The 23,246-nt window shown below is 51.7% G+C and overlaps 3 protein-coding genes across 3 annotated transcripts; 2 read left to right on the top strand and 1 right to left on the bottom strand.

Moving 5' to 3' along the window:
* The first annotated feature begins 803 nt into the window (after positions 1–803).
* SOX10 (SRY-box transcription factor 10) lies at positions 804–11,701 on the top strand. The gene is made up of 4 exons (XM_005446734.3): positions 804–993; positions 2,150–2,608; positions 8,537–8,802; positions 9,205–11,701. Exons 2-4 carry the CDS (start codon positions 2,199–2,201, stop codon positions 9,912–9,914), a joined length of 1,386 nt encoding a protein of 461 aa, XP_005446791.1. The 5' UTR covers positions 804–993; positions 2,150–2,198; the 3' UTR covers positions 9,915–11,701.
* Positions 11,702–14,877: 3,176 nt separating this feature from the next.
* POLR2F (RNA polymerase II, I and III subunit F) lies at positions 14,878–19,031 on the bottom strand. The gene is made up of 5 exons (XM_055711714.1): positions 18,933–19,031; positions 18,725–18,794; positions 18,412–18,542; positions 16,735–16,806; positions 14,878–15,070 (listed from the first exon to the last, which is right to left on the bottom strand). Exons 1-5 carry the CDS (start codon positions 18,950–18,952, stop codon positions 14,980–14,982), a joined length of 384 nt encoding a protein of 127 aa, XP_055567689.1. The 5' UTR covers positions 18,953–19,031; the 3' UTR covers positions 14,878–14,979.
* Positions 19,032–19,054: 23 nt separating this feature from the next.
* C5H22orf23 (chromosome 5 C22orf23 homolog) lies at positions 19,055–22,815 on the top strand. Its single transcript, XM_055711716.1, has 6 exons — positions 19,055–19,235; positions 19,582–19,644; positions 20,028–20,213; positions 20,685–20,819; positions 21,976–22,076; positions 22,372–22,815. Exons 1-6 carry the CDS (start codon positions 19,055–19,057, stop codon positions 22,474–22,476), a joined length of 771 nt encoding a protein of 256 aa, XP_055567691.1. The 3' UTR covers positions 22,477–22,815.
* Positions 22,816–23,246: the final 431 nt, after the last annotated feature.

The following is a 23,246-nucleotide window of genomic DNA, read 5'->3' as shown; positions in this document are numbered from 1 at the left end:
GTCCTGGTGCGTGAGCAGCAAGAATGAGGTTGAGTGAGTCCTTCTCATCAGGAGACCTCCCTTTCCTTGTGAAAGACCCCACATTTGCCTTCAGGAGCAATTCAGCATGTTGGAGGAAGCAGAGCCTGCTTGCCTTGGCAAGACCACACAGAGAGGAACATGTTGTGACAAGCCCATTCCTAGGGTGCAAAAGTCCTAAGAAGGTTCAAACTGGTATCTACTGTCCAGCAGCATGGTATTTTCCCTGGACCTGATGTCCTCCATCCTCGGGACACCTGTGACCTCCTGCATCCCCTTTCCCACCCCACAGACTCAGGTCTGAAGGAGGATGCCCTTTTGGCCAGCGTCTTGACCCTGGGGTCCCGGGCCAACTTGTTGCAGCACGGCAGGGTCCCCATGACACTCTGGGGTGGGGACCAGGACTTATTTGGCACATGGGGGGCACCAGACCCCACAGAAGCAACCGTGCTAACAGGGGGAAGGAGGGGGATCCCAGTCCTGGGGTGCACACCCATCTCCCCAAACCATCCCAGACCCCTTCCAGCACCCCACCACCACAACCCCACTGGGGGTGATTCCTCCAGCACCGTCTCTGGGGTGGCCATGCCGCCAAGAGCAGCCCACAGCTGGCAGCTCTTGTGAAGAAGCTGGCACCAGGGGAAAGCGGGGAACGTGCCGGCAGCTGAGGTGGGGTGGGGGGCTGCCTGCGTCCCCTCCCCGCTGTCCCTGACCGGCCGTATTCTGGCTCCGAGGAGTGCTTGGCTCCACCTTCCGCCCTTCCCTCCCCCGGTGCTAAGCAGCAAAGCCAGCTAGAGACATCCAGCCGGGGTATTAGTAAAAACCAAGCCTCCCTCTAGGAATGGCACTCGCCTGAGAGCCTCCCCGCACCGCACCGCACGCCCTGACGCCGCTGGGGCTGGCAGGGGGAACGGGGGGCTACTGGGATACAAATCACAGCCCTCACAGGATCTGCCCGGCACACTGGCCAGCAACGTAAGTTTTCCTACCTAAGCTCGCTCACACACGCGCACACATTTGCTCATGCTTTTCCCTCTACTTTCTTTTACTTTTCTTAATTACCCCTGTGAGCATCCGTGTGGTCCTCTGAAACTGGAGGGATAGCAGCCCTTGCTTTGCACTGGCTCTCTTTCAGCTAAGCCAGAGGCATACTTTTCTATCACTTTTTTTGTTTTTATTTCTTTCTTCCTTTTTTTATTGCTGGATGGGGGGGATGGCAAGGCCGTTATTTTTAGAGTGCTTCTTTCTCCAAGGGGGGAACTGCTGCACGGCAGCAGGGGCTTGTAGAGATGACTGCAGACAGAAGGAGAGAGGAGGAGTGCGTGGCGCAGGCAGCCCAAAGCCTTGGCTTCTCTCAAAGTTAAACTTGGTTTCTGTTTGTATCTATCTATATATATATCTGAATGTGAATATGTATATGCATACAGACACATAAATAGGTGTGCGTGTGTAGATGTATTTTAAATATTTGCTTTATGAGCTACGAGAGGAGGGTGAGGGATGGGGTGTCCCTGCAGAGGCACTTCCTAACAGCTGGGATCAGGGTCTCCAGGTGCGAAACCGGGGCCCAGGCTCGGTCCCCGCCCAGCGGTGCTCGCTCAGCTTCCCCGGTAGCTGGAATATAGGTCCCTTCTGATTTATCGATATGGTGCCAGTGCTCCCCCTCCCACGCCTGCCCCTGGGCACCGCGCTGGCATTTCACCACACATCTTCGAAAGAGAGGGGCGCTTCCCCACACAAGTTTTGCGGCCATCCTCTCCATCCCGCTCCCTGTGGGGATCTGCGCCCAGACAGGACAGTCCATGCCTCTCGCCTTTCAGGTCCCCAACCCCCCTTATCCCTCTTGCCGCAGGCCCCTCTGCACATGTCATCTCCAGACGATTGCAGAGATAAGGAGAAATATCCCAATTAATCAGGGGCCCCGACCCATCCCCACCCCCACGGATCACGGGTTTTGTGGTGTGCATGGCTATTGCTTTGCTTGCGCTTTTATTGAGCGGCCCCTGTCTCGTGGTCAGCTCTTCAGAGACCTTGGAGCCCCCTTCAGATTTGGTGGTTGCGTCTCCTTTTCTCTCTTTCCCCCTCTTTCCTTTCTTTCCTTTGTTTTTGTCTTCCTCCCTCCCCTCCCCAGTGAGAAGAAGGACACCAAGAAGGAAGAGAAAAAGGGCTCGAGAGTAACAATGGCTGATGACCAAGACCTTTCGGAAGTGGAGATGAGCCCAGTGGGCTCTGAAGACCACCACTGCCTCTCGCCAGGACCCTCCATGGTGGCGGACAACTCCCCGCACCTCACCAGCTCCGGGAATGGGGAGATGGGGAAGGTCAAGAAGGAACAGCAAGACTCGGAGGCAGACGACGACAAGTTCCCGGTGTGCATCCGCGAGGCTGTCAGCCAGGTGCTGAGCGGCTATGACTGGACGCTGGTACCCATGCCTGTCCGGGTCAATGGAAGTAACAAGAGCAAACCCCATGTCAAGCGACCCATGAATGCCTTCATGGTCTGGGCACAGGCTGCCCGGAGGAAACTGGCTGACCAGTACCCACACCTCCACAATGCTGAGCTCAGTAAGACCTTGGGGAAGCTCTGGAGGTAAGAGCAGACGGGCGGAGAGGGAACGCAAGGGCTGAGGTCTGGAAGTGTCCTGGAGAGGACTGTGCGGTCACATGGAAGGACGGAGACTTAGCGGGATGGAAGGGGTGTCCCTTGAGGGGAATTCCTTCCCTGCGGGGAGCCCCCTTGCAGGAGGCACAGTCAGTGACTGGGGCAAGAGTGGTGGTTTGATGTAGTGAAGGCTTCCTCAGCAGAGCTTACCTCCATCCTGGGTGGCAGCCCTTTCCACACGTTTCCCACTAACTTCCCCTGTTGTTCCTGATCAGGACACCCTTGTCCTGGTCCTCTCCTGCCTGACTGCCAGGAGAAATCTTGTTTTCTTGGCTCACCTTTTCTTTTGGGCCAAGTTATGCACTAGCAGGAGCCAGGCTGAGTCCCATCCAACTTAACTCACTGGTGGCTACCTCAAGCCTGTTTGAACTCGGGTCCCAGTGCTGGGACAGGACACAGGGGTTATTGTCCACACAGTGCCAGAGAGCAAGTGGAAAACCAAGTTATGGCCAGGAAGGAAGGTCAGGGGAAGGGAGGCAGCTGGTCAGAGCCCCACACCCATCCTTCCCAGGATGGTCCCAGTTTTGGCAGGCCATGCAGTTTCAGTGAGATGGAAAGGACAGACCCTGCTAGAAAGTAGGGCTGAGGCTTAGCAGAAAGGAAGAGACCTGCAACAGTCCCAGCTTAGCAGTCTCTCTTGCAACATGTTGGCTCAGACCAGCCCATCTCCCTTTGCACCCAGAGAGATGCCCTCCCTTCTCGCCAGCATACAAACGCTCCTTCTCTGGCCCCACCAGTTTCTTGCGCCCATTATAATTTTGGATTTGTGCAGATCCCTGGGTCCTTTATATACCCTCCCCAACCAGCTCCTCCTTCCTCCAGCAGACCCACAGGCTGCCCTGATCGATTGCAGCTGGCCCATAGGTGTGCAGAGAGGTGTTGTGCCCAAGCCAAGTGTGTCAGGCTGGCCATGCCACTTCTTTCCCATCTGACGGTCTCTGCTGATAACCACATCAACCTTCTGCCACAAGTCCCCAGGATCCTCTGCCTCGCCTTGCACTAACCAACACAAACCAAGCATCAGGCAAACAGCCCCTCTTTTTCTCTCTCCTGGCCTGGCAGCATTTAGTGGAGGAAGACCTCAACCTTGGGTGGGCCAAGAGACATTTTTCCAAGCAGAAGTAAAACACACCCTTTCCAGCAGCGGGCTCCTCCTGGCTTCAAACCTCCTTGCTCACAAGGAACAGAGCCTTTGACCATTAGTTTCTCCCTTTGCTGCATCAGCCTGCTTACCCCCACCTGTCAGTGTTTAGTGTAAGCCCAAGAAAGGGATTTCTTTGGAATGCTGAAGGCAGGGCAACTGCAGATACCTCATCTGATGCGCTTCCCCGCTTTGTTCCCCACTGCCTTCCCTTCCTTTACCACAGCACTTCCTCCCACCTGGGGCTCTGCTGCCAGCCTCTGGACTGTGAAGCTGTGCTGGAAGAGGTGTATGTGGGGGGGGTAACCCACCTTTTTTGTTCCCAAAGTTTTACTTCAAAGTATCATTTGGTTATTGCAAAATATTGCCAGATTTTAGAGCAACAGCCTCCCTCTGGACACTGCATTTCCCCTGAAAATATAGCAGAGCAGTGAAATCCTCCATACATAGTGCATTCAGAGCACAGGGAGACACAGCCCCTGGCCTGTGACCGCTTTCACACACCCCGCTGCCTCCCTGTTCCCAGGGCATGGCTCCTGCCACTGACTGCATAGGACTCAGAGCAGGGGGATGCTGCCACTGGACGATGGACAAGGTCCCTGGCTGTTTCTTAGGGCACCACGTGGTCAGGTGTAGAAGCTTGCAGGATGAGGCCTAGGGTTGTTGCGTGCTGCTGGGTTTGCCACCTGGCTGCTTTGCTTGAACATGTCTCCTCTCCGAGTGTCCCTAGTGCAGGCCACAGCTCTCTGGGCCATGTCAATCCCTACAGGGACCATACAGCAGAGTAAGCTGGGTTATGGGTGCAGTCAGTGTCTGGCCTGGGTAGGACCACGTGCATGTGTCTTTCTGTGAGGCTGGGGAGAAACATCAGCCCACAAAATTCCAGGGGTGGTGGCCCAAAGGTTACCTGGATAGTAGCCCTGAGCCTCACCTTCTAGTCATGGTACGGCTGGGTCTTCATCCACTGAGGTTCCCACCACCTTCATCTACGCTATCCCAAAGGTAAAGCTCCTATGCACCGGTACCACTGAGAGCAGCCATGTTTTGCTCTGTACGGCTTAGTCTTGGACATCTGACAAGGGTCCCTGCAAAGGGCCCTGGCTGTTCACATATCCCTGCCATTACAAGGTGGCCACCCCAACCCTACAGCTTTGGAAAACGTGGATGGCTTATATTTCCACGTGGGCTGCTCTGAGCTTATCCAGGTAAAGGGCAAGGGCATGCTAGGCAGAGAGTCAAGTGCTGGTAAGCATGCAGACTGCCTGCAGACCACCATTAAATCAAGCACGTCCCCAGTGATCGGCACTGGGTGGGGATGGCAGAGGCTGGGAAACCTTGAAAGGCAGCTAGCAGACTGAGCGATAACCCCAGTGCCATCCCACATGCCTCTGCAAAACAGGTTGCAATGGCCCAGGCTTTCTTTTTAAGCCTGGCCTTTGCTCCAGCTCCGTGCCACCGCTGTGCCCGCCACGGGCCCCAGCCCTCGCTGGGAAGGGCTGCAGGACGTGCCCTGATGGCTGCACTACCCACCCGGCCCCAAGTGCAGCGCCGGGGGGATTACAGCCCTATCCACCTCCCCGGCTGTACCCACTTGGGGGGTGTGAGGGGTGCAGTCGATGAACTGAATGTACTAAAAAAGAAGAAGAAGGGAGGGGTTCTGTGCTTGACGGTTGTGAAATCTTGCCTTGGCTGCTTTTCTTTCCCGGGGTGGGACAAGGAGCGGCTTTCAAATGGAGGCTGGCTGCTGAAAATGTCGGCATGACTCTCAGCCAAAATGCCAGCCAGCACCACCTCCGGGGCCAGAAACAAGTAAGGCATGGGAAGAAGGTGCGGAAGGCTCGGTAGGGAGGAGCGAGGGGACCCGATGGAGGGATCTTTGCACGGGGGTGGCAGCACCCAGGCTATAGGGTCATGCCCACCAAATCTGGTGCCGTGCATGTATAGGAAAGCCCACCCAGTTGCTTTTTGCTCCCAGCCAGCCGTTGCCTTGCATCAGCCCCAGTGACCATCCCCATCACTCCACTGACTCATCAGCAGCTGAGTTCTGTCCCAGGGTCAGGCCTCTGGCCATCGAGCCACTGGCACGCAGCGCGGTGCGCTGCCAGGCAGCTGGAGGGGGGGCTGCCACAGGTGGGCAGAAAGATTTTGGCTCTTCTTTCTCCTCCCAGAGTGGGGCACTAGATGTTTGCCCCTGTCCCCTCAGCTTGGAGGGTGAGCATTCGGTGTTGGGGAGGGTGGCGAGGGCTTGGTTAAACCCCATGAAGGGCTTTGCTCTGTGATCCATAACTTCTCTGCCCGTGCAAGATTCCTTTGCATTATGGCCTGGGGAGCATGGGGGGCAGGAGGGGGAGGGCAGGAAGCAAGTGAAATCCAAATCCCCCCAAATCTCCTGGCCTTTGCCTGCTTGCACCAGTTTCACTTTGCTAAAGCCGATTTTGAGCTCTGATCCCAGAGGGAGGGAGGAGGGAGCAAGCAGCCTTGGAAAGGAGAACACTAAGCCATGGGGAGTGGATTCACTGCTGTCCTGCTGGTGGCACTGCCCGTGGGCTGCTGTCAAGGGGAGAGGAGGTGAGGCACTTGGGCATAACTCAGAGGGCAGGGATCTGACTCCTGCATCGCCTTGAGTGGCTCTGGTTCACCCCATCCACAAGATGGATCCATCAGGCCGATCTTTGGTCTCCATTGGAGGAGGCTCTGCTCTGAGCTTGCCATGCAGCCTGCTCTGCAGATCAAATCTGGTTGTGCAGCCTACAGCCCTCTTGCTCCAAGAGGTGCCCGCACAGAAAGAAATCTTTCATTCCCAGCCACAGCATCTTATTAGATTTAGCATCACCTGAGTTGGGAATGCAGGGACACCAGAGCACGGCTGCCATGTAGTGAAGAGTCCCAGGTTGCAAGGCTGCAGGTTTTGCCTCTATTCTCCACCTCCCGTGGAGATGAGGCATTCTGCAAAGATGAGGGTTTTGCCAAGGCAAGGTCACCTTCCAGTCCACAATGACTACAAGGCTTGGACATGATGTCCCTGAAGTCCCCTTGGAGGACTGTCTGGAGCGGCACAGGCTGAGGGATTAGAGCCCTCCAGGATGTGTGAGCATGGTGTATGGTGGTGGGAGGGAGACAGGAAAGCTGGTGTTGGATTCATGGTGGGTCAGTTGCTTTAATCTCCAGGATTAAGGCAGTGGAGGAATGTGGTGTGCGGCCGTGACCTGCTCAGGCTGCCTGGAGTGAGCCCAGGTCAGCACTGTAACGGGCTCCAGCCCATGCCATACACCTTCTGGCTGCCCGCCAAGGGGATGCACAAAGAGCTGGGGGAAAGGGAATGCTTAGGAACCAACACATTACTTGCTGGCAACTCCTATGATTCCCCACCAGAATTATCTGTGTGCTCCTTGAGCCATGCCTCCTCTTTGTCTTCAGTTTTTCAGGCCTGTTCAGGCCTTTGTATCTTCCTCAGAGCCTATAGGTTCACAGAGTTGGTCGCATTTCATTGCTGAGGGCTTCAGGGGTTCTGAGGTGCTGACACAGCCCCATCCCCAGGTAGTTCTTTTGCTGGGGAGAAAAAGGCATGGACATCTCCTAAATGGAATATTTTTTGCCGTTTGGGAGCCCTGCCATTTCTAATGGCTGTTTGGAGTTGCAAGTCATGGGAAGACTGGTCCCTTCTGAGAGCACTGGTTTCTGGCTGGAAGCAGGATGACCTTGAGTCACAAGAATATTTGAGGGTAAAAATCATAAAATGAAACTGAAGTGCTTCCAGCTGAGACACTGCTAAAGGCTTGAGCAATGCTGTGAGCCATCCTGCCCGCACACTACACCACTTTCTCAGAAAGCCTATCTTAACTAGAGCAGCCCATGATCTGGCAGGAATACAGAGGAGGAGCTTACATTTCTGCAGTGCCTTTCATCCAGAGATCAAAGCTCATCTATTTCTACAAGGGTAGCAACATAGCAGCTAATTTTTTTACAACTGCTCAGCTAAGTTCAAGCAGGTCTCATCCTTTGTGCTTCAGCCTTTTGCATTATCCATGTCTAACATGAGCAGGAGCTCCAGAAACAGCAGAACACACGGTTTCCCTCCCTTTGATATTTTATTTAATCCCCTTCTCGGATCTTGCAAGGTGCATAAAGGCCCAGCAAGCTCCATGCAGCAACATAGGTACTGTGGAGCTAACACCAGTTGCTGCCATTTGTGCTCAGTAGAGCCTCAAGCCTGGAGCAGAGCCTATGGAAGGGTGGGAAGTTAAACTGGAATTAATAGTCTGGGGAAGAGCAAGAGACATGCAGGAGGCAGCACTACAGGTAGCAAGGCTGTGTCACACTGCTTCAGTCTGAAGGATGATCCCAATTGACCTTAATTTGCCTAGAGCCTTTGAAAGCAGCTTGTCCAGCCTTATTTTACATGGCAATGTAAGAAAGGGCGTTGAAATTACTGAGGTGAGAAGCACCAGGCAGCTGGAGAAGGGGGACCCAGCACTGACACCAACCAGTGCCAGTGTCAGGGCTTAACAGTTCGCAAGGAGGACAAAAACATCACTGTCTCCACTGAAACACTTGCAAGCTCTCCTTGTTCTGGGAAATGCCTTCAATGGTGCAACACCCTGCCATATGGATTTACACCCTGTGTCCCACAATGTTCTGTACAGGTGCATTTTTTTTCTGATGTACCTGCCCCTCTCCTTCCCCTCTTCTCTTCTTTGCCACCTTGGCCTCTGCAGGCTGTTGAATGAAAGTGACAAACGGCCCTTTATTGAAGAGGCAGAGCGGCTGAGGATGCAGCACAAGAAGGACCATCCTGATTATAAGTACCAGCCCCGCCGGCGGAAAAATGGCAAGGCCACACAGGGCGAGGGTGAAGGTCAGGTGGAGGGGGAGGCTGGCGGGGCTGCTGCCATCCAGGCCCACTACAAGAACACCCACCTGGACCACAGGCATCCTGGTGAAGGGTCGCCCATGTCGGATGGTCATCCAGAACACTCCTCAGGTGAGTCCCAGGTCTCCATGAACCTACTGACAGGTTGCAGCCAACTTGGAGGCTCAAAAAAGACAAGGCATCACAGTGAAAGCCTCAGTGGTGTGGCTCACACCTTGCTCGTGACCCAACAAACTCTGCTGGAGTCGGTGGTATAGGGACGTGCCTGAGTTTGACAGGCACTTGCATTCCTTGTCAAGCAAGGTATCACTGCACTCTTCCCTTTTTCCACAAGATGATATAAAAAGGTTTGGTTTTGGCTAGCTATTTCTTTCTCCCCTCCACTGAAGTCTCCAGCCAGACAGTTGCTGTCACACTGGGAGGAGCAGAGCTGGGCTGTGTATAAAGCCAGGCATAAAGTGGTAACTCATCTCTTCACTCTCTTTCCTCCTCAAAATGTTTTTCACATTGCAGGTCAGAGCCACGGGCCCCCCACACCTCCTACCACCCCTAAGACCGAGCTGCAGGCAGGCAAAGCCGACTCCAAACGAGAAGGGCGTTCCCTGGGGGAAGGGGGAAAGCCACACATTGACTTTGGCAATGTGGACATCGGGGAGATCAGCCATGAAGTGATGTCCAACATGGAGACCTTTGATGTCAATGAATTTGACCAATACCTGCCGCCCAACGGACACGCCGGCCACCCAGGCCATGTTGGGGGCTACGCGGCAGCTGCCAGCTACGGCCTCGGGAGCGCCCTGGCCGCAGCCAGCGGACACTCTGCCTGGATCTCCAAGCAGCATGGAGTCTCCTTGTCCACTGCCACCTCATCAGTGGTGGACTCCAAGGCCCAGGTGAAAACGGAGGGGTCTGCCCCTGGAGGTCATTACACTGACCAGCCCTCCACCTCCCAGATAGCTTACACATCCCTGAGTCTGCCCCATTACGGTTCGGCCTTCCCCTCCATCTCCAGGCCACAGTTTGACTACCCAGACCACCAGCCCTCGGGACCCTACTACAGCCATTCCACCCAAGCCTCTGGCCTCTACTCTGCCTTTTCCTATATGGGACCTTCCCAGCGTCCCCTTTACACTGCCATCTCTGACCCTGCACCCTCTGTGCCACAGTCCCATAGTCCCACACATTGGGAACAGCCCGTGTACACGACTCTCTCCAGACCGTAGGGAATGGGGAACAGTGACCGAAGCAGCGATGGAAAGGCTCCGAAGAATCAGCACAGGCAGAAGAGCCTCCGAACTCCAAGGTCACTCAGTGCCACGCAGCCACCAGAACCCACTGAGCATACAGAAGTGCCTTTCTTGACCCTGGCTATCGCTGGCTCACCCGCCTAGAGGAAGGTTTTTCGTCCTTTCGCCCTTTACCAATTTCATGCAGGCCACACGACTGGCTTGCAACACCTTATTGGCTTTCTAGATGAGGAGGATTCTAGACATGGAGTGACTGGTCTGTGGTGGGTTTCGTTGTGCACACCCTGGACTGTATGATGAGAGAGACTATCCTTTCCTTCTCCTTCCCAAACTGCTCCAGGGAGTTAGCAAGTGTTTCCAACAGGCCACAATGGCCAGCACTTTGTCACCTGCTGCGGGTGAAGGGTGATTGCTCAGCCTTGGTGAACACTTTATGGGAGAAGCAGTAGGGAGGATGGCATGGCCGGCTTCCTTGCTATCAGCATCATGCAGCAGTCCCACCTAAGATTCACACATGCATGAATCTTGAACCCTGTTGGAAGACCAACCTACACTTGCTTACCTGCTGATTTCCACAGCTGCATCCTAGCTTTTCTCCCCGCCTCTTCTCTTCATCCTGTCTCTGTTTAATCCCACAGTCTTTCCCACGTGGAAATTTTAAGGCTTGCCTGAACAACACGTACGACGCAGGAACCGCACTGTTGGTCTTAAGCGTTACTCATATCACAGCCTGTGTGCGCATGCCTGTTCACGTATGGAGGTGCAGGAGAGGTGAGGAAGAACCAGTGAATCATTAAGGTGCTGTGGGTGAATCCTTCTTTCTTACAGTTACTCTATATTGTTCACTTATGTCTGGCATTTCTGGCATCTCAGTCTTTTCTAATTTCTTCAGTACCCAAAACAACCTCTGAGCAAACTTGGTCCTTCCCTCTTCCATGTCTGTCTGTGCCTGCCTGAAATGAAGAGGCACCAAGAAAGCTACTATGCACCTGCTGACACCCCGAGTTGATTCCAATACTCTCTTTGAAACCCCACTCCAAACTCAGGCTGATGGGGTGTGCATCCCTGCTCGTCCGTTCATCATGTCTTCCAGTCAGTCAACACCTCCCTCCTATCTACATTGAGGATGGAAAGATACTCCTGCGGCTTTAACCAAGGTACATATGGACCCAATTTCGGATAAGTGTAAAAAAAAAAAAAAAAAAAAAAGAAGCCTATTTAGGTGCAAAGGAATTTGTTTTCCTCTTTGGGTTTCAAACTGGAAGCGACAACCTCTTGCAGTCAGATCAACCTCCTTTTTTCAACCCAATGCCTGAGGACAGTCTGCTTACTTCTCCTTTATCACTTCCAGGACTGGGGCAGTTTGTCATGCCAGGGAGTGAACTGGCACAAAAGTTGTTGCAGGAAAAGATGACTCCTGGCAATTGATCGCAGAAACATGTTGTGGGACCTTCCAATGGATATTCCAGTCTAGAAAGATAAAATACTTCGACCAAACGTGGACTGTGATCGGTGCCGCTATATCCCTCTGCTGATATGACTGCCAGATGCCCTTCCTGCCTCCCTTAGCTATGGATGACTTATCCTTGTGGTGTCTGAAAAGATCACGTAGAATGTTTGCTCCTTGTACGCATGTAACCTCTTCCAGCCCTGTCCCCTTATTTATGCAAGTAGCACCTTCCTCCCCCACCCCCCTTTCCTTGATCTCTATGCTGTCCTAGCACCATTAACTCTGCATTAAACATATGGAATAATAACCTTAACAGTTTCATTTTCACGTGTCTGGGTTTTTTTGACCTCTTCCCTGCAGGTCTTTGTTTTTTCCCCCAGTCAGTGTATGATGGGTCACACCAACACCACACAGATCCTGTGCACAGCCTTTCTCTGCCTGTCATAAAAAAAACCACAGGCAGAACTCCGACTGGATTACCAGACTCCTTGAGGCAGATGAAACTCATCTTCTGTTCACACCCCAGCTCCAGTCATTTCTTCAGTGCAAAATGTAGTAACACTGATTTCTGATCTCCAGCTAAGCTTCAGCACATGCAGTTAAGAGGAGCACTGTTTTGTACATGCTTCACCCAAGAATTTCTTAGTGTGATTGTTAATGCTCTCCAGAATAGAAGCATGGGGCTTCTTGTCTTGGTTCCTCATCACCAGGTAGCAGATGACATTCCTTCAAAAAAAACCTTCTCCACATACACAAACTTGTGTATTTTGGAAGCAACCATTAGTCTCCCTGTAGAAACTCAACCCCCTGGCATCTTGCCTTCAACAAGCAAGAATGTAAATACAAACACACACAGGGAGTATATTCAGCAATAGTTGTATAGACTTTCTTACTTGTTGGAAGAAGACATCCTGGGTGTAGTCAGGTCCTGGGAGGCTAAATGAATGTATTTGGAAAGAAAATGTACAGCAGATATTGGTCTCATCTCTCAAGGCCAATGGTAGCAAGGTAGGATCCCAATTAACACATGGACTCTTCATAACAATTACAAATTGATTCCGAAGGGTTTCAGTGCTGACACATGTGATCCATCCAGTGAGTGTGTGTTCACTAAATGCTTTATGGGTGAGTAGAGAAAGCAGGACATCCAAGAACTGTGGAACATGTTCAAAGGTTTTTTGAAACTCATAGCACTGTTTGGATGAAGTCCTGTATAGGGCCAAGAACATCAGCAGCAGAATGGCTTAATGGATCTAACAATGATGATGCCAGCTAAAGAGCTCTGTGCAAAATAGGACTGTGGTCATTCACTGGAGGGGAGGAGAAATCTCTATCCCAAACTACAGGCTGTGGGAAGAGTTCAGAAACTACTGCACTGCTGAGCAGGTCACGAGCATGTGTGGGGAAGAAGAGAAGCCATGGTGGAGTTAGGGATAGGAGAGCTGATCATAGGGTTGGGAGACAGAAGGGACATGGTATGGATGAACAGAACAGCAGGAAAAGAAAGTTCTTAACTGCGCATAAGTACCCTTCTCCAGCTCTGCAAAAAGCCAATTAAGAAAGGGAGTGGGCTCTGCCTGAACCATTCTCTAGTGGAAGACGATGCCTTGTCTCATCTAGGAGGGTCCTCACAACTAAGACAGGACTGAGAATGCTGCTGGTAACACAGGGGTTAACTGCTCCTCCTGCAGCCTAGCGGGAGCTGGCCCGGCATCCTTCCCTATCCCTTTAATCGGCATCCTTCCCTATCCCTTTAATCGTATCTGATACAGATGCAAGGCTGGGGAGGGGAGGGAACAAAGAAGCCATTTAAAAAAAAAAAAAAAAAAAAGGACAAGAAAACGACCCCCGAGCTCCATGGCTGACGCCAAAACGGTTACACAAAGGCACCATTTCAGGGCTGAAATTTCACCGCACCAACGTGATTAAAGGATTCCATGGAGGGTGGGGGAAGAAGGCTGAAGGCCTCAGTGCTGCAAATTAACCTTTTCTTGGTAAGGGTGGCCTACACCAGGAAGCATTTGTGTCCCTCACCATCAACCCCCTTCCCACACCTGCAAGCATCTCCACATTCCTTTTGACCTGTCATTTTGCCCAGGGACCCATTCAGCTCTTGCATTATCACCTCCAAACCCACCCTCTCCTGTGCACACCAACACAGGAAGGATGGACTGGTGCTTTTACAAGGAGCAGTAACAGAATGATATTCATGGTTGGTTATATGAGCCAAGTTCCCAGGCAGGTGGATGTAAACTGCCTTTGGGACATGGATACTCACATGCAGGCACTAACCACACATACAGCATGGAGAATGCATGCTTTATATATAAGCACAAGCCTTAACACAAACTAGTTGGAAATATTCTTCCTGGATCAGCATAAAAACTAACATAATGCAGAAACTACAAGTGAGGTGCACCTTCCCCCTTCTTCTCTTTAAAAAAAGAAAACAAACATTCTGAGCGCAGTTTTTAATAAAATAATTGAGAAAGACTCTGCATTCTGTGTAAGAGCTCAGATCTTCCTCATACAGAGCAAGAACCTTGGAGCACACAGATCAAGAAATGAAAACTAGGTAAACTATGTAGCGGCTGGCTAGAAGCCCCTGCAGGTTGTAATTCATCCACCCAACTATTGACTTGAGCATGTAACCTTCCGGCACATCAGAGGCCCGAGTGCAGGTACCTGAAGGGGAAAACCAGCTGATCTTTCATCACGTCACAGATTAAAAGAACTCTAGGATTTAACTACTATTGTGCCACCATAAGAACCACCAGAACATGTACAACGGAGATGGCTGGAGAGCACCCACACACCCAGGACCATCAGTTCCACTGTGTGTCAGCGAGCAGCTGTACAAGGAGCAAATGTGGCAACAACCTACAACTGCTGAGCTGGTGGGACTGCAAGTAGCAACTGCGCTTCCGGCTGGGGCAGTGCCACTGAAAGGGGATCCCCACTTCTGATAAGCAGCAGCAGCAGAGAAACAATAGGTGATTTGATGAGAGCTGCTCTACGATACTCCTGAGAAGCCCCACAGCCAGAGAGGAAATTGGGGGTTTCCACAGCAACCTGCTCAGGGCACAAAGGCCCAACTGTCTAGGGGGAAGCAATGGAGGTGTCTCAGCACTTCTGTTTTAAGAAGGGATGGGGTGGAGGGCTGGAGTCTTTCTGAAGCCAAAATACCTGCAAAAGCATTTTTGTACAGCAGGAGTTTAACTGGCTATCAATCCTATAACCAGGAAGGAGCCATGCTGGAGGAGGAGGAGGAGGAAGTAGTTAGGGCAGTCTTTAGCGGAGCTAAAAGGCAGGACCTTCACAGGTGAAAAAAAGCTGCAAGAAAAGCACAGCATTTGGCTCCCTAATCTTACTAATACAGCCCACAACACTGAAAGAAAGAACAACCAAGCTGGTAGAGAGAAGAAAGTCTGGGGGATGTAGGAGTGAGATGAAAGAGAAGATGAGAGGAAAAAAACAAAACAAACGACATTTAACTTAAAATGGGGAGGTTTATAATTTATTTACACAAATATAAACAAAAATAGAAACATCTCTCAAGAAGGAAAGAACCAAACAATGGCTGGAAGCTGATCAGTCTGTGATAATTAACTCATCCACACCCCAGTCTTCATAGCTCCCATCTGGCAGGTAACGACGGATGATTATGGGGATCTTGCGTGCTCTGAAGGGAGGACAGAGAGGTGAACAGAAATGCCACAGCCTTCACTATACCGCTGCAGCAGGCAATGGGAACTGAGGTGAGCGTACTGAAGCCACTGAGCATCAGGTGAAACAGAGATCTGTGTAGCACCAGTTATTTGGTATTACATAGTAGAGGGAAGTCCCAACAACCTCTCTCTCTTGTAGGTGCAAAGTGCTCAGTACCCTTAGACTGGAAACAACAAAGACCTACAGAAGGCCAGCCCTCTGTTGCTACTGCAGGAATTGAGCCCTGTGATCTGAACCCACTATAAGGCAACACCAAGCATCTAACAGACATAGGGGGAAAAAATAATCAAGGGACTTGAACAAATCCACCTTTTGTTTGATGGAAGATTTTTCCCCACGAGACACTATGGAAGTGGCATAATTCTGAGAACCTTCACACCAAACTGGTATTTACAGAGTATTTTGCACCCTGAGAGCATCAGTTACCTTTTAAGAAGAATACATGAAATAGGAACTATTCAGGTATCAAAACCCAGCACAGCTGGGATGGAGTACAGCATCTGCTAACAGCGCTCCCAATCAGAAAGCAAGAAAATGCTGAACACAGTTTAACTTAACGGAAGTAGATTTAAGTCAGCAGAATGTAATCAGACAGTCTGGAATCTAACCAGGGCATCAGGTTCCAACCATATCAGACTTGAAAAGTAATACAGCTTCTTCAATGATCACATTCAGGGCCATTGTTTTTCTAGCAGCAAAGCAGCTCCCTCAGGCCCAGAATTACAACTGAATTTTGGCACAGCACAGGATGCCACTATACTTTGTCACACCCTGACTTACTTTCTAGAGCTCATGCTCAGTGACCAGAAGCAACTCAGAGCTTGGAGATCTGACAGGAATATGACTTAAGAAGCTTCTGGCAATGATAAAGGGAAACGTAACAGATACAAAATCTGCAAGAACAACTGGAATGCACTTGAAACTGGGGGAGCAGGACAATTCAGTTCAAGAAAAGGGATTTAATCAGTAACGGTGTCCAGCTGCTCTGCTTGAAGGATAGCTGCATGTGGTGTAGGTCACTGACCACACAGGCACACTGTGGGCCAGCAAGGAGCTCTGCTGTGAAAAGGTAGGTCTGTTAAGTGGTCATCCAAAAGCTGCCTCTGCTACAGTCAGAAAGGATTTCTTTATCTTTCTGTAAGCAGGGGAGGTATCCTCCCACAAGCACAATAAGCCAAGTGTGCAAGGGTGCAGGAAAATAACATTCTTAACAGGTTCTCCACACCACCAGCCTGACCCTTATTTTATTTTTTGCCAGCACTTCACTTGAACACAGGTCTGTTCAGTTAGCTGCTTTGAATCAATTCCACTCAGGGAATTAAACTTATCCAGAAAGATGAGGACCTTGGATTTTCATCACAGAAATAAGCAATACTTGGACTCCAAAGTAAATGAGGTCAGAGCACTCCTAATCATCAGTACTTTGCATAAGCAACTCGGATGGGAGAGAGCTGCTGTGGAGAAGTCCCGAGGTGAAAAAGGGGAAGGTAATGAATGATAGCACTCACTGTTATCAAGACAAGCTTGTCTTGGGATAAGTTTCTAAATGCTGGGATGAAGAGAGGACCGCTGGCTTTATGGAAATCAATATGGTCACCACCAAAGTCTGGGACTTACTTGAGCTCCTTCATGGCTATCAGCAAGGGGTCTGTCTCTCCTTCCAGCTCCACCATCACAGGGGCACACATCCTGGGACAGAACATCAACGATCACTTGAATGAACGCACAGAGAGGGAAGAGGGACAACTAAGCATGTGCCTACTTATGTAATGTGGACAAAGGCCAGTGAAGTAGGAAGTGGGACACCACCTTCCTAATTTGGTTTGCTCTCTTACGCAATTCAGGAAGAAAATTCCCCCAGGTGGTTACTGACTGAGTTTTTACTTGAATATTCTTCTTGTCCCATCATTCAGCCTGTGCTGACCAGCTGGTGTTCAACGGCTGGTCAGATCCACAACTTTCTAGTCACCCTCTGCTGTACTTAGATGTGAGGAAAAGAGTGGTCCTAAAATTAATCCAATAAAGAGGGTGGAAACACTGTAAAATGAGCACACCTCCTACAAATCCAGCACATCTGTTATGTTCTCATTTGCTCACATCTTCCAGGCTTCGTCTGGGGGAAAGCATGGTGCTGGATTTACAATACACTCTACCTCTAGGAAGAAAAAAAATCAAGCGTTTTGCAGAGGGTTGCAATAGCACAGCAAATATGGAAAATGCTATCTGCCCATTAGACAGCAGCAGCAAAGAAAGTTCAAGTTATGTGTGGATAAGGCCACTGGGGGCTGCTGCTGGCCTAGGTTCAGCACTGAAGGCAGAATATGTAGGTGAAGCAGAACCAGGCGCCAGTGTTTTGGATTAAAGGCCTGGCACAGGCCCATCTTGTCTCCCCCATTTTTCTGGCCTTCCACCAGCTGAAAGAATGTGCACAAAATAGCTTCATGGAGTGAAGACTGTGGAAAGAACAGCTTGGCAAAGCGATGATTAAGGAAAAATCTGATAACCACCTTCTAAATGATGTAGAGGACAGGCATCATTCTGAGGGTGGATATAACCAAAATGAAACTCAGATGTGCTTTCAGACAAATCTTGCCATAAGCATAATAACCTTGCTCATAAAGCAGTTTTTCAAAAAGTGCAGAGCTTTTTAATATGTATTATTAAAACAAGTCTAGACAGGTAAATCAATGGATGAAGTTGAGAGCAGCCAGCCTTAACAGCATTTTAAAAACGGATTTAAATGTTATTACCTATTATAAATGAGGCCTTACTATTCCAAATACTTAAAAAAAAAAACCTTACAGCTTGCCACAATGCAACTGCACTTAAAACAGATTTCGGGTTGGTTACTCCATTCCCAATTCCTACAGCCCTGCAGTATCAAGTGAATACGTTCTGGAGCATCCCTCCCTCCTACATGGCTTCTACAAACCAGTTCTGACCTTTCCAGCCCACACTGGCTCCCTTATGAAAGGCAGAAACCAGAACCGGCTTGTCACATTCCTTACTCATTTTGCCTGTGACCGAGGAAAGTTCATTGCAATTGCTGAATGCTCCCATCTCTAGACATGAGTACCACAGTCTCAGCCAAGGAGTGATACAGGGACTCCACATGCAACCAAGAGCTCCATGGTCCTGTGCTTCAGTGTTGACCACGATGGTGGTCTACAAGCTCAGCAGTCATGTAACAGATTACATGAGATCCAGAAGTTTTTAAAGAAAGAGAAAAGCAGCTTTTACTGGGAAGGGAGGTAAAGCTGTGACAACACTCAGGATACAGAGTGAAATACTCACGCTATCTGGAGGGCACGAGTGCCCAGGACTCTGGCTCGCTCATATTTAGTCATGTAAGGGGTAGTGATCCGCTTCTGGTTTGCCTGCTGCCGCTCTCCAGAGGGGAGGATTTCCACATTCTCCTGTCCCTCCTGGGGGAAAGCAGAGCAACGTTAGAGCTCAGCTGCACCCACCACCGAGGCCCCGTGGCGCTGGGAGAGCCCCTGAGGCCTCCCCAGCCCCTGCGACCACCTTGCCCAGGCCACGGCGCAGGCCCGCAGTACCGGCAGAGCCTGCCTGGGCCGGCCGGCGCGGCGGCCCGCGGGGCACTCACCTCCTCCGCGTTCTCCAGGTCCTCCAGGCCCTCATCCTCCTCCACATCGTCGAAGTCATCCCCATCGAAGCTGCGGTAGGGTCACGCACGTCACGGGCCGGGCCGGGCCGGGCCGCCCCCGACCCGACCCGACCCGACCCCCCGGGGCGAGATACGCCGCCACCTCGCCTCCCCTCCCCTTCCCACCCCCGCCCAACCCCGCTCTCACTTGTCCTCGTTGTCAGACATGTTGCTTCCCCACTGCCTTCCGGCCCGGCGGAAGTAGGAACCACTTCCGGGTTCTCGCCGTGACGCTGCCGGAAGTGCCCCGTTGGCGCCGTTGCCGGGGCAATGCGACGCCGCGCTGCCCCGCGCTCCGCGCCTGCGTTCCCCCCCGGGGCGTCGCTCGTCGCTATGGAGACGGCAGCGCCCGCGGCGGGCGGGCCCGGCGGGAGCTCGGCGGGGGGAGGCGGCGGCGGGCGCGCTGCCGGGCCAGCCCGGTACAGCCCGGGGACCCGGGAGCTGCTGAGAGGTAACGGCGCAGCGGGACAGGGGCCTGGCCCGGCTGCTCGGCCTCCCCGTGCCCCGCGCTCCGCCCGAGCGCCGGGACCCGGCCCGGCCCGCCCCTGCGGCGGCTGCTGCACGGAGGAGCCCTCCCGGCCCCCCCGCGAAGTGAAGCGTCCCACCGCGGCACCCCCGGGCGGGAGCGGGGCCACCGGGCGGGCCCGGCCCCGGCTTGAGTCTCCTAAGCCGGCGTCTTCCCCTTTGGGTTTGGGTTGTGAGGGGGGGATGGCCCCGGGGCAGGCTCCCCGGCGCGTCCCCGCTGCTGCAGGAGCCCCCTCGGGCTGCCATCTGCACCCACACGTCATGTTTTTCAGCGATGATGGAGGAATCAAAGCTGACGTGTTTCCAGAGGCGATACCTGATGGACTGTGTGAAACGTGAGTGACAGCCTTCGCTGCCCGCTGCTGTGCTGGTGAAGAGCCTTTGCTGCTCACCTTGAGACAGGGGCGTTCGCCCATTGCCTGCTTGGACGGGCAAGGGCTTTAAAACAGCAGCACGGCTGCTGCTGACAACGCATGGATGTACGGGACAAGGTGTCCCCCAGGGTCATTCAGGGAACAAGATGTAATGGTGTGACTTGAACCAGAGTCTCGTGTCAGCGCATACCAACAACCCAGGTGAGACATCTGTGACACCCTGGGGTCTTCACTTGCATTGCTACGGTGGATCAACAGGCAGGTCTTCTGCTGGTGGTGGCATGGGGCCATCCATCCAGGCTTCTCTCTGTCTGACTTACCATTATTTTTGGTTTGTTCTCCAGGAGGAGATACCCTGCCCCTCCAGTGCCACCCCACATCCAGCAAGGAGCCAGTGCCTGCAGCGCCTGCTTTCTCCCCGCCAGTTTGTCAGCCAAGCAAGCTTTCAGCTAAACCACATCTCCGACCTGCCAAGGTCTGCCAGGCAGGAGATGCCTACACCCGAGAGAAATTCAAGCCCCAGGCGAGGCGTAAGTCAGCAAACATTTCTAATAAATAAATGATGCTGCCGGTCCCTCTCCTCCCCTTCTGTCCATCCCCTGCCTGCAATCTCAGCAGCAGCAGGCATTATCTTAGTTGCTCTTCATCTTCACGCTTTCTGTCTTCAAAGATGCTTTGAAAATGGATCTCTGAGGGAACATATACTGAAAGTGCTCACTGACTTCTGCCCGCTGGCTGGGAGGGTGACAGGCAATAGGGACTCACACAGTCCTTGCGTAAGAAGGGAGCTCTATGTCATTTTCTTGTTTATAAACTGAAATCAGAACACTGATGTCAGTTTGGTTGGCTCTGTATGCCTGTGTGGTGCTTGCACAGTTCAGTCTGGGGATGAGCTGTCGTTAACGTAACACTTCTTCTGCGTCATTAGCAGAGAAGTAGTGTGGCCAGGCTCCTCCCTGACGAGACAGGCTGATAATTTTTTTTCCCCCTGGCATTCACAGGAGATTTGGAAAAGGAGAAGCAAAGACTACAAAACATCTTAGCGACAGGGAAGGATGTGGTGGAGCACAACGTGAAGCAGATGCTAGTTCAAACAAAGGAAGAGGAGATACCTGAGCCTGACCGGTTTGAAGAATGTAAGTCTTTATGTAGCCTGGAGGAAGGCAGGCGGGAAGCCTGGGAAGCTGGCTCCCTCTGAGGGCTGGTGTGGCAGGCTGTGTTGCCACAAAGCCGTTTCCAAGAGAAAGGACATGCTGCTGTGACACTGTGATCCAGCCACCCCTGCAGAGCTTATACTCCAGACGTTTGCTGGCAGATTCAAGCTCTCTGGGCTGCCTACACAAAATGAACTCTGCTGGCAGGGGAATACCCTAGGGACACACAGGGTGACCTGGGCAGGAAGCCCAGGTACTGTGAGACCTTTTTCCAGCCAGCATAACTCAACATACTAGGCCACTTGCCAGTCTGACCATGGTTTGGGCTGTTTTCTTTCACTCCAAGTTCATAGCAGTTAAGCTAGCAAAGCTTGAATGTCGAGCAGAATTTTAAGCAGTGATGGACTTCGGCCTGCAGAGTATTCTGGGGTGGCAAAACCCTGCCTAATACCTCTCTGTGCTTGAATCTTCAATGTGTATGTACACCCCAGCCTGCCCTTTGCTAGCCAAGGCAGCACAAAGATGGACAACGCTAGAATAATGTGTACAGAAGGGGTGCTTTGGTCACTGCTGCCAGTGTGGCTGGCTTCACGCATGCTTTGTATCCTCTAAAACTTGTTGCAAGCTGAGTGTTGCCCTTGACACATTTGAAATACCCATGTACGTAGTACTGTGGCAAGATTTGGACCAGCTGGCTGCACGTCTGTACTGCAAAGCAGCAGCTAATGTTCTGTGCCTTTGCTGGTCCTGGGAGCAGAGATAGTTGCAGTCACTGGGTGATGCATGTCAGCTAATGAACAACAGCTTTAAGCAGGTTCTGCCTCCATCCACAGACTGGTTAAATTGCCCACAAGCAACAGAGAACTATCTGTACAAAAACCCCTAGAAAGTTCCTGCTCCTGCAAGATGGGAAGCAGTAAGGAAATGGGCGGGGGGAACATTTCCCATTGTGTAAGGGACTGCTGAGGTATTTTGATGACACACACAAGATGAGTGTAACAGCAGATTATCACCCTTCTCCTGGCAAGACTGCTGTTTAAGCAGAGCTAGGAAATTGGTGGTTCAGATCTAGACAGAAACATATTTTCTTGCCTTTTGGCTGAATTCTGTTTCCATGGTGTTTTCTCTTATCTGTCAGTGGTGAATGAAGTTCAGGAGAGGAGGGAATTCCTGGCAGACATGGAAGCTCTAGGACAGGGCAAGAAGTATCAAACGATTGTCCTCACTGAAATCTCACAGGTACGCAAGGGCAGCACTGGCTGTACAGTACATGGAGGGAACCCCTAGTGTCAGAGCCCTTAAAGCAGGGTCTTCTCTGATACCCGAGTGGGGAAGGGGGCAGAGAACTCTTTCCCTTCATGGCATAGGACAGGTGTGAATTTGGGGAATGGGGATAGACGTTTTCAGCCTTTGTTTCCATCTCTACCTGTAATTAATTGGGAAAATAGAACCTTTGTTCTTGAAATTGGCAAAAGAAGAAAAAAAAAGCTGCCAACTTTCTCCCTGCTTAGCCCTTCCCCTTTGTACTTTGCAGAAAATGCGTGAGATGGAGATCATTGACAAGAAGAGAAGTGAGGAAATGAGAGAGATCATGGCAAAAGACTTCCCTGGTGGGAAAAAATCTGATCCCTACAACTAGGCCAAGGGAAAAACACAAGTGCAATTTGTTCCCACCTCTTCTTCCTAGACTGTTGGCATTTGAATCTCAAGGGCTGGTCTGTGCCTGCGCCTGGAGTAGGGTAGCACCACCTGTTGCCTAAAACCAGAAGGCAGGAGCAGTTTGTGCATAACTGGTGACACAAGAAAGCTGTTCTAAAATCCTGCCCATGCACTGGATCCCTTCTTGCTCAATGATATTGAAGAGCGGAAAACACACAGCAGCGAGTACCAAAACATGACAAAGCAGAGCCTCCTTATGCCTATGCAATACCTCAGAGCACAGCAACCCATCAATAAAAACATCACTCCTTTCCATCCACCCGAGGTGCAGGTTTCTCATGGCAGCACGATGCTAATGTGCACGTTGCCACCCACATCTGTGGCCCACTCCTGTCCCCGAAACTCTGGGAATGGCTGTACTGGCAAACAGCATGGAGGAAGATGCAGCTGCACAGCCTTGCACAAACAGAAGCCTCTGGCATTGCTGCAGGTCGGCATGATCGTGCGCATCAGTAAACTTCTTGGGTGGCAGCTGAACTGGGCAGACACTGAGGGACAGCTGTGCTGAGGAGGGAGAGGGGATTTCAGCCCAGTGCCCGCTGCTTTTTGCTGTGGGCTTGCTGTGCTTTTTTGATGCCTGAAAGCACAGTATGCAGAATAGCCATCAGCTTCCCACAGAGCCTGGATGTGGCTGTTTGCTTACTTCATACATACTCCCACCTCTGTCTGCCAGCCGGCTGAAGCGTGACG

The sequence above is a fragment of the Falco cherrug genome, chromosome 5, assembly GCF_023634085.1.
Source record: "Falco cherrug isolate bFalChe1 chromosome 5, bFalChe1.pri, whole genome shotgun sequence".
Classification (NCBI taxonomy): domain Eukaryota; kingdom Metazoa; phylum Chordata; class Aves; order Falconiformes; family Falconidae; genus Falco; species Falco cherrug.
The sequence above is the reverse complement of the archived record's forward strand: the minus strand, read 5'-3'. Positions and strand labels throughout refer to the sequence as shown.